Below are 17,096 nucleotides of genomic sequence, written 5' to 3'. Positions count from 1 at the left end.
CAGTGCCGTTTTATTCTCATTGGAATAAGTTGCTTTCGATTTTCAACGGATTATACAAAAAAAGTAAGTATTTTTGCAATTTTCACTTGTTCCCCCAATTTAATTGCAAAAATAAACCTAAAAAGATCGCATCATGCATTGCAATTTTGTAGAAAGTGGCAATGAAATCAGGCATTTTAGGCCACAACAGTCCTATGAAAGCCTGTGAAATCCTTGAGGGACTGAAAACTGAATGTACACTATCTTCCACGTAACCCTCAAAATGTTGCATAGCAAGAGGCAGAACCAATGATTCTTTTTCTATAGTGAAGTACCTGAACTGATGTTGGTCAGACTTGTGGGAGACGAAGCAAACTCGATGCTCAACCCCATAATCATCTTCCTGCAGAAAGAAAGCACCAGTCCTCATGGTACCTGTTATCCAACTTCAACTTGACTGGTAGAGCAAAATTTATAGGAGGTAAAATAGGGGCACAACATAACACAGCTTTGATGCTGTCAATAGCTTGTTGGTATTCAATGGACCAAATAAATGACTGATAATAGCAGTAAGAGGAGCTACCACGGTAGAGAAATTTCTGCAGAAAAAATGCCCAGAAACCTTAGTAGCTCCTGTCTGCCCTTTTGAACTGGAAAAGTAGTGATTGCAATGATCTTGGCATCCACAGATCGCACCTAACCCTGACCAACCTGCTTGCCAAGGTAATGGACCATGCTTTTTCCATACTCACGCTTGGCCAAATGCAGAGTCAGTTTCCCTTTGGCATTTCCAACTTAGTGACAAAAGTAGATGAACCATTTTCATCAGTGCATTTGTCAAGCAGTGGCAGTGGATAACAATCAGGAATAGTTACCGCATTTACTTTTTGAAATGCAAAATGTAGTTCTCCCATCTGACTTACGTTTTAACAAGCATGGAGAGCTACAGGGGCTAGCACTTGTTTTAGCAAACCCATGTTCTAAGAGATATGTAACCTCAATTTTCATGATCTCCCTTTTTTCTGGATTTAATGTGTAGCTGTTGCAACTGTTGCAGTACTTCAGAGTTGGCTAAACTCTGTGGAGAAGCATTGTGTAAGACCAGTCCATCTTCATTGCTAGGTTTAGAGATGTTACAGTCAGAGGCACCAACCTCAGACATTGTCCCACTTGCCAAGACAGTGGCCCCTTAGTCTTGATTGTAATATCATCTGATGCCTTATATCTGCAGTGGTACAGCTTCAGCCTGTTGACATGGCAAACACAGGACTGGCAGTGTTGGTTAGACATACAATAACATAGTCTGTCTCATTTAATTTCATGTCAAACTCATGTGGACCATGAGGTACTGCCAGAGCTGATCCAGGGACTGTTGACATAACAAGCACCTTATCACCAGGCTTAAAAACATGATTTACTGCCTTTTTGTCATAATGTCGTTACATTTATTCTTGGAGGCGGTTAATGCATCTTTAGCTAGGGAGCAGGCATGGTGCCAAGCGTTTTTTATGTGTTATTGTATTCTGACACTGCATGCTGGCTCCTTTTAGGATTAACCAATTGGTGTTTAAGGATCCGAAGTGGCCTCCTAACAGTCTGGCCAAAAACTAACTCGGCAGAACTGAACCCAAAGGATTCCTGCACAGCCTGACGAGCAGCAAACGGGACAAAACAAATGCCCTCATCCCAGTCTCTTGGGCATTCAAGACAGTGTTTTGATAGCATGGACTTGAGGGTTTGTTGAAACCTCTTGAGTGCTCCATGTTACTGAGAATGATAAGTACATTGCCATCTTGTGTTCAATTCCCAGGCTCTTAAGCGCTTATGCAAAAAGATTTGAAATGTCTTCTTGAGTCAGTTTGCACAGTCCTGGGCAGACCAAAGATAGAAAGAACTTTGTTTAGGTTTAACAATTACCTTTAGTAGCGATTGTGGGCATAGGAATGGCGTCAGGGAACTTGGTGGAGGCACAAATCATAGTTAACAGGAACTGGTTCCCTAATTTTGTCTTGGGCAACCAGCCAACACAGTGCATTATCATGTGTTCAATGGTTACCCCATGGCAGGGATAGGATGGAGAGAAACAGAGGAAATAACCTGATGTGGCTTAACAGCAATTTGGAAAATGTGGCAGGCACAACAGTAATGTGCAACATTCAGTTTCAGTCCAAGCCAGAAAAAAAATTCCTGAAAACGCTTTTATATATCTTAGTGACACCAAGCTTACCAGACCAGGGATGGTCATGGACCAAGGACAGCACTTTTTGACTGGACTTTTGAGGAAAAACAACTTGACAATAGGCTCCCAATTCTGCCCTCATTCCCAAGTACTTGGGTCTGTCCATATCTGCATCAACACTCCAGTATCAAGGAAGTAGGTCACATTCATTTCCTTGACTTATTCCTGGGCTAGAGCAAAGCACAGACATTTGGCAAGAGTTACAATGGATTGCTGGGCTGTTATTAACTCCTTACGGTGATTGGTAGATGTAAAGTTTCAGAAGTTAAATCACAAAGGCCTCTTGTTTCTGGCCGACTAAGATGAGGAGATGGGCTAAGCCTCAATGCAGTACTTCAGAGTTGGCTAAACTCTGTGGAGAAGCATTGTGTAAGACCAGTCCATCTTCATTGCTAGGTTTAGAGATGTTACAGTCAGAGGCACCAACCTCAGACATTGTCCCACTTGCCAAGACAGTGGCCCCTTAGTCTTGATTGTAATATCATCTGATGCCTTATATCTGCAGTGGTACAGCTTCAGCCTGTTGACATGGCAAACACAGGACTGGCAGTGTTGGTTAGACATACAATAACATAGTCTGTCTCATTTAATTTCATGTCAAACTCATGTGGACCATGAGGTACTGCCAGAGCTGATCCAGGGACTGTTGACATAACAAGCACCTTATCACCAGGCTTAAAAACATGATTTACTGCCTTTTGTCATAATGTCGTTACATTTATTCTTGGAGGCGGTTAATGCATCTTTAGCTAGGGAGCAGGCATGGTGCCAAGCGTTTTTTATGTGTTATTGTATTCTGACACTGCATGCTGGCTCCTTTTAGGATTAACCAATTGGTGTTTAAGGATCCGAAGTGGCCTCCTAACAGTCTGGCCAAAAACTAACTCGGCAGAACTGAACCCAAAGGATTCCTGCACAGCCTGACGAGCAGCAAACGGGACAAAACAAATGCCCTCATCCCAGTCTCTTGGGCATTCAAGACAGTGTTTTGATAGCATGGACTTGAGGGTTTGTTGAAACCTCTTGAGTGCTCCATGTTACTGAGAATGATAAGTACATTGCCATCTTGTGTTCAATTCCCAGGCTCTTAAGCGCTTATGCAAAAAGATTTGAAATGTCTTCTTGAGTCAGTTTGCACAGTCCTGGGCAGACCAAAGATAGAAAGAACTTTGTTTAGGTTTAACAATTACCTTTAGTAGCGATTGTGGGCATAGGAATGGCGTCAGGGAACTTGGTGGAGGCACAAATCATAGTTAACAGGAACTGGTTCCCTAATTTTGTCTTGGGCAACCAGCCAACACAGTGCATTATCATGTGTTCAATGGTTACCCCATGGCAGGGATAGGATGGAGAGAAACAGAGGAAATAACCTGATGTGGCTTAACAGCAATTTGGAAAATGTGGCAGGCACAACAGTAATGTGCAACATTCAGTTTCAGTCCAAGCCAGAAAAAAAATTCCTGAAAACGCTTTTATATATCTTAGTGACACCAAGCTTACCAGACCAGGGATGGTCATGGACCAAGGACAGCACTTTTTGACTGGACTTTTGAGGAAAAACAACTTGACAATAGGCTCCCAATTCTGCCCTCATTCCCAAGTACTTGGGTCTGTCCATATCTGCATCAACACTCCAGTATCAAGGAAGTAGGTCACATTCATTTCCTTGACTTATTCCTGGGCTAGAGCAAAGCACAGACATTTGGCAAGAGTTACAATGGATTGCTGGGCTGTTATTAACTCCTTACGGGTGATTGGTAGATGTAAAGTTTCAGAAGTTAAATCACAAAGGCCTCTTGTTTCTGGCCGACTAAGATGAGGAGATGGGCTAAGCCTCAATGCAGTACTTCAGAGAAACGAGAGTCAGACAGATATAAGCTTTCTTAGACTGCGCTCTTGAGATGACACAAACAGGAAACACATCAGGGTACGGTGGCAGCACTTAAAAATGTTGCACCCTACCACGGTAATGGCAAACCTTTGTGAGAACATTGCATGCATTACAGTATAATGTCTGTAGGTGGTGATCAGCTTTCACCGATTGCTTGCAGTATGAGAAATGTCCGTTCAGGAGAACCAAGTTGTTGCTGCAGACAAACTTATTATTTCGATATAGTATTATGTTATTTTGAAAACACAGATGATTGCCCAACCCTACTCGGCATCCCATAATCTGATGTAAAATCCAGGGAAATATTTGACATTGTTTATTCCATGATGCGAGTCGGCACAAACAGACGCACATTCAAACCTGTAGGTTCTTGTTTTGGAAATGTCTATTGATGCAAGGAAAATCTGTTGGTTGGTTGAAATAATTATTTCTTTATATCCAGGTCTTAAACCTTCTTCATTTTCACAGTGGAGATCCAGCTTTCCTCTGATATGAGCTTATGATGTGCCATGACGCACACTTCTCTGAGGTTTTCTGCAATCACACAGTACATCTTCTGTCTTTAACCTTCATTAATTTATTATTTATTTTGTCAGAGGATTTCAGTATTAGAAAAAACAGATTTAAAATACGTCTCGGTCAGCAGTGTGGGAGTTTAGCTTTTTACAAAAACAATCTGATAATATCGTTTTGACGTGTATAGTATGCAGCCTTTTTTTTTTGTAGATTTAACAATTTTATGTGGACAACGAAGCAGTAGTGTCCAACCCATCAAACTGAAAGAATGTACCAAATTGTTCCACTAATGGCCCATCAGTACGACCCTCACAGGCAGTGGTGTGCCTAGCTCCGCAAGGCAGGCCAGCACACTTGTGGATGTGTGTGCCTGAAATTGCTGAAATTTGAACACAACACAAGACATTAAGCATTTTATTCAGAATTTTATTATATTGTACACGATATATAGGATATTAATTCAGTATTGTGTAAATCATTTCAACTCACTGCAATATACTGTACATCCTACATTAGAGGTGAAGTTTAAAAAAAAAAATTAGTCCATAAAATCTAATCTTCTGCCTGGACAGAATTTATCAGGCATCTCAGAATCACTTCCACAGGTGACTACAGCGTGATCCTATGCTGCTGCAAATCCTTATTTTATAATCCTGACATTGTTGGACAAAATCACCATAAAAAGGTTAATGACAACAACTTTTCGATCGATTATATCAAAATTTAAAAGGATTGAGTACGTATCACAGGTATCTTGGAGACAACAGTTGTTGGATTTAATAAGGACTACTTTTTTTGGAAAGGTTTTCAAAGATGCAGAGAAGGATCAGAACAACAGCACACTGGGCAGCTTCAGAAGGAGAGAGAGAGAGAGCGATGCCTCTAAAACCAAATATTTAAAGGAAAAATTAGAAGCTCAAAACCTTGTCAGTGAGAAATTTAGGCCTGTTTCAATGATGAGAGAGACTGCAGAACTAAAAGCTCTGACAAGATGTGCGTTCCAGAATCAGTGATTCTAGTAGAGTTAAGCCCCCCGGCTCCTCTGTAATTCTAACACCGGTTTAGATTACTCAAGGATCAGGTGCTGCAGTATAACACTTAGTAGCCCATATAACATTTTACATTTTACCATAGTCATGGTTTTTGTTGAGATGTAAAATGTGGGAGCTATTTTGGGCGAGTGAAAAATTATGGATGGGTCTGTGGCAAGATAATGTTCAGCCAAGCCAACGCTCACCTCTATTCTGTTTCACAAAAGTGGCACACCTTTATGTGGCGCACACAAAATCAGTCCTGATTACAATTTTTTAACATTAAATTCCACAAGGGAAAGCTGAAATGAAATATGAATCCAGGATGAGAAAAAAAAATAAAAGACACTTCCTGGTTGCTTCCCCAGAAAAGTCTTGAGAAGCCCGGTACTATAAGATTCAACTTTTAATGCGGCAGAATTCATGATATAGTAGATCTCATTTGCATATGTGTCTTTTTCTGTTGTCAGACTACTGAAGGAGAAAGAAATAGGTAAGTAATTTAATTGCGGATCAAATGACATAATGTCACTCCCAAGCTACTGTGCTGTGTTGGTACAAAGCTGTTAAAAGTCTGTTCTTTCTCTCTCAGTGGTCACCTGTACTGTTTTTTAATGCAGCCGTATTGACGATATGGTTTAACTAATTTACTTGTTTTTCTGTTTCAGGTGTCAGACTTCAGAGTGGATAACAAATACATAGAAATATATTCGGTCGCAGCATACTATTGTTAACCAGAAATCATTGCAAGCTGATTGCTGATGAAATCTAGGGTTTTTTTTCTTACATAACTGCACCATCATCCGACAAAGGCAACTTAAATACGATAGCTTATGAAATCAGCTGTTTGATACCACATTTAAAATGAGTGTTCACAGAAGATGTCCTCTTAACTGTAGCCTACATCATGTTAAATATTTCCATCACTTTTGGTACTGTGTTAACCATGTTGGACTCAATGTCTGGAACCCTGTGCAACAGGGTTTATGGACACATGTCCAAAAGTCTGAGTCTTTCCCATTCAAGTCAATGGGAAAGTGGTCTCAGACTTTTGGACACCACTGTACATGCATACTTTTAAGTGCCACTGTCGTTCTGGCTTGCAGGATCAGATTTTGGGTCCAAATCTGGTTTGTCCAATACATCAGACACAGGGACCACTTCATTCATTACACATGATGACTTCTTCCACTTCTGTAATTGGCAGAGCAGAATGGACTGCTACTCCTGCTTATTAAATCTGCTTATTAGTTTGGACTCCACATGGACATTGTGTAGTGGTGCAGACACAAACCCCATCTCAATTCCCTCTATTGTGGCATTCGATTTGCATGAAGATAATGAGAAGTCTTTATCAACCCTACACCTCAAGGATGCAGGATTGGTGAGGAACTGGGCAAATATTGCTGCATCCCCTTTAAACTGAAAAAATTCAGCAATCAAACAGCCTTTTTTTGTGACAGTAGAGAAACTTTTTTACTTGAGAGGATGTCTACTTAACCCCATCAAGCAGTGAAGGGCCAGATTCTGTTTTTGCAGTTGAATACTGGTCTTTGATTGATTTCTGAACTTATTTTTATATGACAAGGCCGCCCGTAGGCCTGCAGAACTGTTTTCCTAATTCTTTCATACCGTAAGCTATCCTTGAAGCAAAGTGAGGTCTTCTTAGGCTTTTCCATTCAGTCTACGCTGGAGAGTGGCCACAGTACCCATGGAACTGATGAGTTGCCAATTGTCCAATATAATTTTGAGCCTCTGAAAATGGAGGTACCATGTATGAAAATGGCTGTAAATCCTAAACTGTTAATGCGATATTTTTGTTAAACCCTTTTGAATTAAAGCTGAAGGTCTACTCTTCAATCTCATTGTGATGGCTTCGTTTCAAATCAGTTGTGGTGGTGTATAGAGGCAAAGATATGAAAATTGTGTCACTGTCTAAATACTTAAGGACCTAACTTTACTTTGGGCACTGTAGTGACAATGCATCACGTTCAAAGGAGTCTGTCTGTAACTCACGAAAGTAGGGGACCAAGGAAATTTTTTTACTCTCATCAAATACGCATGTGCACGGCAGGGACTGTGATGTAGTAGAATCATCAGTAGGGGCTTTAAACAGTCACAAACAGTCTCAAGCGGTCCTGAAATAATTTCTGTTTTTTGTTATTTAGCCTACCCTCATTGATATAAAGGAGGGAAAAATAATAGATACACCTCTCTGTATAATGCACTACAGTTCAACAGCACCACGAACTAAAGACAGGTGACAAATTGAAGTAAAAACCACCATAAAGTGTCTTAGTAAGGTGCTGGGCCATCACATGCCCCAAGAACAGCTTCATTGCTCCTTGGTAGTGGTTCTACCAGTCTCTGGAACTCTGCTGGAGGGATGGAACACCATTCTTCCAAAAGATATTCCCTCATTTGTTGTTTTGATGATGGTGGTGGAGAGTGCTGTCTGACATGCTGGTCCAAAATCTCCTATAAGTGTTCAGTTGAGTTGAGATCTAATGACTGCAAAGGCAATAACACATGATTCACATCATTTTCATACTCATCAAAACATTCAGTGACCCCCTGTGCCCTATGGTTGGGGAAATTGTCATCAAATTGTCATGGAAGCGACCACTCCCATCAGGATAGAAATGTTACATCATAGGACGAAGGTGATCACTCAGAACAACTTTGTATTGATTTGCAGTGACGCTTTCCTCTAAGGGGACAAGTGGACCCAATCCATGCCAGCAAAATGCCTCCCACAGCATGACAGAGAAAACTGAAGTTTGTAAATTGTTATTGTAGATTTAGAGAATGAGGCCAGGGTTTTTCCAGAAGAGGCTGAACACGGGCATTCTTGAAATAGTCAGAGACACAGCCAGTAGAAAGGGAAGTGTTAACTATATTGAGCAGACAGAGAGCAGTCACATCCCAAATATATGAAAAATGAAGAGGGCGTAAACATCAACTGGACTACAGGAGGGTTCAAATGAAGCCCAATGTTCACTAGTTTGTCAAAGGAATTTGGGGTTAAATGGCTGAAAATGGGTTGACCAGGGCAGGAACCGTGTGTGAGGGAAACAGGAGTGGAAATGTTGGACCTGATACCTTTTAATTTTGTCAGTGAAAAAGGCTAAGTACATAAAACACTGAATATTGTAATATATTTTGCCCTGCATCTTAGCTTTGTTTGAAGAAGTAGAAACATTAAGATGGCATTACAGTATTCACTCTCAATGTACAGCAGTCTTTGACATTACATTACTTCAAGGACTTTGAAGTAATGTAAATTTTACATAAGCAACAGTGACATATATGTTTTGCAACACTGTTTTCTGATTAAAAACTGGTAATTTGTGTTGAGAGAGTTGTTACGAGTGTTGAGTGGCTGGGCATACATTAGGCTCAAATCAGCCTTGATTTGAGCCTAGCCTGAGCCTGGCCTGTGAGAGTTGAGCTGAGATTATAAAGCATATGTCTCCTATGCCAAAACAATTGGTTCTAATATTTAGTGGAATAGTTTAGTTCCAAGATGGATGCTGTTTATTTTTTAAAACTTTTGTTTTCCTTTTGTCACATCTAGATCTGGCCTATTACCCATAATTTGGAAGTCATTGCTAACTGTGTCTTCCACACTATAACAGTTTATAAATAGATGATTGATATGAGATTATTATCCTAATGAAAAGGTTCCCTGGTTGTACTTCAGCTATCTAATCAGGGACTGATATCATTAACCTGCTAAATACATGAAAACAACAGTTTTAGTCTTATCTTCCAAACTGGAACTGAGAACTGTTGCCTCACGATGTTAAATTATAATGCAACAAGGTGCTATGTCTGTCAAGATTAAACATGTTGGGTAGTTCTTTGGAGACAAAAACATCATAAATAGTCTTACTGATAGACTTCTAAATAAGCCATGTCTGTTTTTATGCAGTATATACTTAATAAAGTGCTGTACTTATTACTCGAAATGGCTGGTTTTGTTGCATACATTCAACTTAATACACACTGAGACTCAAGCATCAAAATAAATTTAACTACTGTATGGCAAATGGTATCTTAGATGTCCCTCCTTTCTCCCATCATTTTCTTACCATATTTTTCATCTGCCCAGGATGAAGAACAGGATCCATTACTCAACAGCTTTGGCCACCTCAAGGAAGTACTCAACAACATTAAAGGTATGTGGGGCCGGGGTGATGTAGGTTAGGTGTAAAGTAATGGGATCAGTACCAGTTTGAACAGTGTGGACCAAGTTTTCATACAGGCCTAAATGAACTGAACTAAACAGACTTTTAGTTAGTTTGAACTGCACAAAGTAGGTTAGGTTTAAAAGCACCCTGAATTCTTCTAAAATACTTCGTAAATTAGTAAAGTAAATGTAAATACTTTAGATCTGATTCTCTCACTGTTCAAAAATTGCACAGTGGAAACTGTCACATAGGGTTTTTTTTTTTTTGTCTTTCACTTTTTCTTGTTTTAACTCATTACTTGAATAAACCTCCGGGAGTTAGCACTGTGGGTGCCTTTTCCCTTTTTTTGTCTGAATAGTAAGGGGATATTCAATCAGGTGTGCTCTGTAGATTTCCACTGAGAAAAAACTGAGAAATGTCTTGGTCTTTCATACTTGTCAATATTATCTTGCAACATTGGATCATTTCTCCAGATTCTCTATTGGATCATCTTAAGAAGTCCCAGGGTGTCCCAGTATTTCTATGTGTTCATGTTATTAAAATGTCCTTATTTTGAGAAGACAATGAAGGTAAATTTTATCTGTTGGTGGAGTGCAAGTCTCTCTGTACAAAAAAAGGGAGATGTCAAGCCATGCATTGGTGAGCAAGTGGCAGCAATATTCACCTCAGATATGTTTAAAAGTATTTTACTTTACTCCTAATGACTGAATTTCTCAAGCTGCTGTTGGTATACTATTCAAGGGAAAATGTGTCCGGTAAGAGAATTCCCATACAGTACATCGAAAAAACAAAAATATAACGAAGAGACTTTACTACTTGTCTTGCCTTTGTTGTAGTCAATGTTGTTTTTTAAATCATTGTTAAGGTAGATACTTTAAAATGTTGTATATCCCAAATTTAGGTTAAGTCATGACCCTTTGATTGTTTTAAGTTATGGGTAGAACGTTTATATAGCAAATCAAGACTTCATGGTCCAGGATATTGGAGACTCTCAGTTGTTTCACAGATTAATAGCATACTGTAATTGATTCCAGATTAATTGCTCACAATTGGGTGGTCACTCCCAATTGTAAAAATTCTATTTGGATTTACATTTACTCATTTGTCACATGCATTTATCCAAAGCAACTTACAAATGAGGAACAACACTAAAGTTTCAGTACAGTATGAGATTTTGAAGTAAGTGCTAAGTGCTAGATTTGTTCAAACGACAAAGTGCACAGAGATCTGGTAAAGAAGTGCACCAAAAGTGCACAGTAAGTGCTAGATAGGCATGTTGGGGATTTAGAGGTCTTCCGGAGGTTCTTGAAGATAGAGTGGGACGCCCCTGCTCTGATAACATTCGGTAACATGTTTCAACATTGGGGAACCACAAACGATAACAGTCTGAACTGTGATTACCTTATGTGCGGGGATGGATTGTTGTCTTGGCCATGTACCATAACTGGTTGTAATGCTTAGCCTATTTATAATAAATGCAAAACTATATTAGATATGAGAAAAATCTTTGTTTTTCTTGTGAGTTGGGATATAAAGTTCAGATAGATAAGAATGTTTACGTGTGCTGATAGCAGGGCTGTTTGATTCATCAATTTGTGTTGATACTTGAAATCTTAAAATTACTCTACCATTCCTGACACATTTTCATTAATACAATGTACCCATAATTATGATAGATACTATATAAGTCAGTACCTCTGACAATTTACACTACAGTCCTGTGTCGTAAAGTGTTGTGTCCTAAATAGAGTTGAAACAATAAGTGGATTAGTTGATTGAGAAAGAAGTAATTGGTAACTCTTTTGAAAGGTTCAAGTCATTTTTCATCGGTTCCAGCTTGTCAGTTGTGAGCATTTGCTGCGTTTCTTTGCCTAGTGTGACAGTAATTTCAAACTATTTAGTTTTTGGTCTGTTGGTTGGACAAAACCAGACATTTGATGGCATCACAAACCAAATGATTAATCAGTTATTCAAGAAAATAATTAGCAGATTATTTGACAATGGAAATAATTGTTACTTTCAGCCCTAATTCTAATTATATTCAATAATCAAAGTAAAAAAGTCCTGACACACTGGGAAGCATCTCTGTAATGAGACTCTGGACATTGGTGTCAATGTTGATCGACTGGACCACAATAGAAAAAGTGGTACCGAGGTTTGATGAGGTTCAAAAGTAGTCCAGTTTTCAGCCCCAGACTAGATCTATCACAATCATGAAATGTTAGTTGATGATCAATTGTTATACAAATAATTGCAGTTAATGATTTAATAGGATTTTTCTGTTCATTTTATGCCACTCTTATGGTATAAGACTTATCATAGTTTAATAATACACTTACACCTTATGAATAAGAAGAGCCATTTATTGGCATTGAACATTAGAACACATAAATAAAAGTTACATTTCTGTTTGCCTTTTAGCCTTTGTAAACAAAAATTGCACAGGGCAGGTATGACAAAAATAACAACTTAAACATACAAAACCTATTACTGAAATACTGTATTTAAACACTCGTCTGAAAGCTTCAGCCATACCCAATTGTTGTGATGGAACTGTGGCTGTCTTTCCAAGGTCAGTGAATTGGGTGGGGTAATGGATCCTTTGGTGGCTGGTATTAGTGCCTTTGACTGCTACCTTTTTGCTGCAAATCTGACAGATTGCCTCCTACAAGTTATTGGGTTCTCCTTTTTCTTTAGGCTTAAAACCAAAATGTGCCCACAGTTGTAAAAGCGGTAAACAGTTGGTGCCACTAATTCTACACTCGTGCCATTAAACCATAACAGGAGGAGGCTGTGAAATGAGATCATTACAAGAGCAACGGTCAAACGCAGTCAAACGGTGGAAAACGACGTGGAAATAGTGATGGAAATGTGACGTTTCTGTTCGTTCAACTGTTTTTTACAGGTGAATGGAAACGATTCTAACAATTATGCAAACTGGTTGCGGTCAGCTCAAATAATTGAGATCAGGCAATTATGTAATAATTGTGACAGGCCTGCCCAAGACCTTAGATTATCAATTGAGTGGGATGAAACAGGGGTGCGACGTGCTGCTCTTCCCTCCTTTCAATCACCCTCCTCTTGCAGTTGGAAAATTCAGAGACACGACTACATGTGTAAAACTTTTTACTTTCCCTCCCATTTTTACGTTTTACTCTGTGCTAAATGCCTCAACTGACAAAATGAAGGGCCAAGGGTTAAGTTTAAACATGGACTTTCTCCAGCATAATTGCTCTATCACTGAATGTGGTGACTGATCATTTGTGAGTCCAAGTGTGTGTTGTAGTGGTGGTGTCTGACACCTCCCCCCTCCTACTGAGATATCCAAGCTGGCTCTGAGGACAATCCTGCATTTGTCATGCCTTTGCAATGACAGTCCTGGCAGCTCCCACAGCCCTACTCTGCAGTTGTATAAGTCTTAAGCAATGGGAAAGATGCAACACATGGAGCTGCACAGTCTGAGCCCCCACCAATGCTGTCTTCCTCCAGGGAATGCCTCTGCCACTAAGATGGACAGGCACTGCTGGCTAAGAAGGAATCCACCGTACTGCTCTTTCCTTTTCTTCTACCAGTAACCCTTTCCCTTCAGCCCTCAAATCACCAAAAGCCTATGTTCCTCTGTGACCAACCCTTGAAATGATTCCATTACAGATATTGTATTTGACCAGAATGGAAGTCGAATATGAAATTGAAATATTTTCTCAGTTTTTTAAGGGCATTTGCATGAAGTAATGAGTCCATGTCAAGGATGTTTGAGGGCTTGGTTGCATCCTTAAGCCCAAATCCCCTGTGCACCCAGCCTCTCAAATGTTACTTCCAGGCCCTGATGAGAGACAAAATGGAGCTCAAATAACCACAGTAGAGCTGAATTCTGTGCTTGACAGACTGATCAATTTGTTTTGTTTTTCAGCAGCATAACAATCCAATAGATCTCTCTAGCTGTAATATTTTGTTAGAAAATCTTGCGGGTGGGCTGTGTTGTGCTGCTGCTTTGAGGCTTCGTAGCAGCCCAGCTGTCTGCTTAATGAAAGCACAGTAATTTAATTCACTCTGGTGTGTATCTCTGTTCCCTCTAACAACAAAAGCCATCCAGCAAAGGAAATACGAATTAGTCCCCACAAGGCTTCTCAGACCCTGTCTGTCTCTTATTTTCTTTTTTTTTGCATCTTTCTCTGTTGCTCCCTCTGTGTGGCTGAGGGTTTCACTGCTCTGGCGGCCCTACTCTGTTGTAACTAGTGTGATTGACAAGACCATGTGCCATAGAGCTCAAGAGTTGTGCAGCTGGAAGTATATCATCTGCAATTTTAGTTGGGTAAATATAGCAGGGAGTCTTGTCAAGTAGAGAGATAAATTGTTCTGGGAAAGGAAGTGTTGCCTGTCTTTTCTGAAAGCAAGAAAAAATGTTTGCTTCAACTCCGGGAAAATGTAAGGTCCTCTCTCGACTCCTGAACAATGAGAGCACAGTTGAAGAAGGGCAACGATGGACCATGTGTTGTGATGCCTCAGCTCCATCTTGCTCAGTCAGCTAGGCTTATCAGTCCCAGGAAGCAAGAGCCTTTCCTCCTCTTTAAAAGGGATGGTTTGGATAGAGCCTGATATCTAATGCCCCAACCCTAACCTCATTCGACCCATATAATGAACTGCTTTCCACAGTTTTGTGGCCAGCATCTGTCTTTAAATGTGTACTGGCTTGCTAAGAATTATGGTGTTTTCCGTCCTACATAGGTTAGTTTGTTTTAAAGTTAAAGAACACAGTGAGACATACATTGTGCTTATAATTAAAAAAAAAAAATTGGAAAGAAAGTCTTCCAGTTAAGGTTCTGCATTTTTCAAAAGGCCACAGGGTGGAGATGAGAGCAGTGAGATGTCCACATAAACAACATAAACCAATATAAGAACACACATACTGCTGTGATTACACAACGTAGCATACCGAACCGTAAATTCAGTCCTGGAGTGAATTTTGATATAGTCCCGAACCATTTGGCTCAGGGCGTTCAGTTGGATATGCCCCATGAACATCGAGAATACGTCCTTTGTAGTAATGGTAGAGCATTCCTTACATATTGACATTTGTTTACTTTTTCTTATTGACCTTAGCAAAGGTTGAGTGCCTCTGTGCTATTATCCCTAAATTGAGCTAGGTTCTGAAACATGGATTGTGTGTAACATTACAATTTGAACCTTTATCTAACAATCCTTGTGATGTTGTGGTATAACTATGAACACTTGGCTTAACAGACCAGTTGCCATTGCAGTGACATGAATATCCATTTTGGTTATGTTAAATCTAATCCAGGCCCTAGACTGGAATTAAAACAAACAACTGATCGTGACAAATTGGCTCTAAGATTTGAATTTTTGTCGTGTATAAGCACAAACTCCCATTCTTGACTATCAAATGTGAAAATGTGCAGAGAACCTTATTGTATTTGGTGTCCTAACATCTAAAGAATTGTTTTGAGCTGCAGATTGAGTCTTGTCGCTTACTTGACATTGACAAGGGGTCTGTCCTGTACAGGATTGTCATCAATCAGACAAATTTGTCTCAGTCTCTTGTTGAATAATTGTGTGGATTTATTTCATTGCTGGACTATGCCTCAGACAGGAAGAGAGTGTGGAAAAAGAGCCTTTGATTTTGGCATACTTTTTATTTTCTCTCCTGCTACTTTTTCAGTTGTACCTTTTTTTTATGCAGAAGTCACTGAGCCTCAGCTTCTGAAATCTTCAGTTCTTTTCTTCCACCCTCCTCTCCCATCAACCCCCTCTGCTGCAGCGAAGGGCAGATTTTTTGACAAGTCTGCTCCTAAATCCCTTCATTTTTATTCATACAAATACAGGTTTAGAGCCCCTCGCAGCCCCTCAGATACAAAGCCAGAGTGGCTTTTTGACTGACAGCTTTCTCCTTTTCATCCATACACTAAAGAAATTCACAAGCACACCTCTAATTGACCTGAATCACCAGCACAGCACCAGAGGTAGATATCAGGGGGCAAGGCAGTAGATTTGCAGCTTGAACATTGTAGAGGAATGATTTGATTACTCTCCAGCTGACCTTTAAAATAATTATCCTGGTTTCCCAAAAGCAAAACACAAAACAGAGCTAATTTGGCATGGAATATTAGGATTAAAAAAAACCCCAATAACAATATTATACAATCATTGTATGCACTCATACATTTATTTTATCTGTTGCAATAAATTGAAGGTGTTCAGTGGCACCGGTACAATGACATTTGTGTTTTGAAATGTTTTCTTTTTGTTTTCACATTGCCTAATCCATGTGCTACTGGCAACCTCACTAATTCATCACATATTGCCGTCATGTCAGTCATCAAGATAGAATGCACACATGCTGTCCCTCTTAGTCTCATTTCAAGGTCAAGCGTGTATGTGTTGTCTCAGTCCCCAGCCGTGGTCAGGCGGGCGCTGGCAGGCCTCCGGGGGTCGCAGCCTGGGCTCTTGGGAACTAGTTGTGACCTTTTACCCTCCTTCCTTCTCTCACCAGTCCTTTCCTCTTCCCTGCCACCTGATCTTCACACATATATCACTCCCAATTGAACCGGCAGAAGGCAGCTGGGAACTGCCGAGGAAGAGGAACCATAATTCATGTCTCTGAGCCACTTATGCAAATATGTTTACTCATGAAGGCATTCTGAGCAAGGAGAATCTGCCTCATGGCAATTCTTTACATGTCTGTCGCGTGGCCCTGGTGTCCTGTAGCTTTAAGTATGAGATCACGGGTCAGATTTTCAGTCCTGCTGTCAGTGTTATTTTTATGACATGGTCAAAAGACGATAAACTGAGAGGGTGGAGTTACACTTACATTGATTTCTTGTGAAGCTTGATATTGGGTGGGTATTGTACCTGGATAAATTAATCCCTTAATATTTGTGGATAAGCATGCACATAGGAAAATGTAATAGCTTCAACTAATGATTATCTCTAATGAATCTCCATTATTGATTATTAATCAGCTTGATTTCATTTCCTTGATTACTAGTTTGGTTTATAAAATGTAAGAAAATATTAATAATAGCCCTTCACACTTTCTCAGAGCCCAGCAATTCTTCTTGACAAGATGGAACTAGAGAATTTTTGGCATTATTGCAAAAAAAATGTGAATGATAAATCGATCATTGGAATTATTGGCTCTCTGTCAGTCGACTACTTAATTAATTGAGTAATTGTTTGAGCTCTAAAAGACAGCTTAGTCAAGGTAACACCAATGGATAAAATGATATATT

The 17,096-nt window shown here is 39.7% G+C and overlaps 1 protein-coding gene across 5 annotated transcripts in view; it reads left to right on the top strand.

Annotated features, from left to right (window-relative positions):
- The window catches only part of gbf1 (golgi brefeldin A resistant guanine nucleotide exchange factor 1), a 132,262-nt gene that overhangs the window by 8,984 nt on the left and 106,182 nt on the right, over positions 1 to 17,096 (top strand). For all 5 annotated transcript variants that reach the window (XM_040138528.1, XM_040138527.1, XM_040138526.1 and 2 more), the window contains one exon: positions 9,771 to 9,837. In XM_040138528.1, the coding sequence (XP_039994462.1) occupies positions 9,771 to 9,837 (67 nt within the window). The remainder of the gene's footprint in view (positions 1 to 9,770; positions 9,838 to 17,096) is intronic.

The sequence above is a fragment of the Xiphias gladius genome, chromosome 11, assembly GCF_016859285.1.
Source record: "Xiphias gladius isolate SHS-SW01 ecotype Sanya breed wild chromosome 11, ASM1685928v1, whole genome shotgun sequence".
NCBI lineage: Eukaryota > Metazoa > Chordata > Actinopteri > Istiophoriformes > Xiphiidae > Xiphias > Xiphias gladius.
Note: the sequence above shows the minus strand (reverse complement) of the source record. Positions and strands in the feature narration are given on the sequence as shown.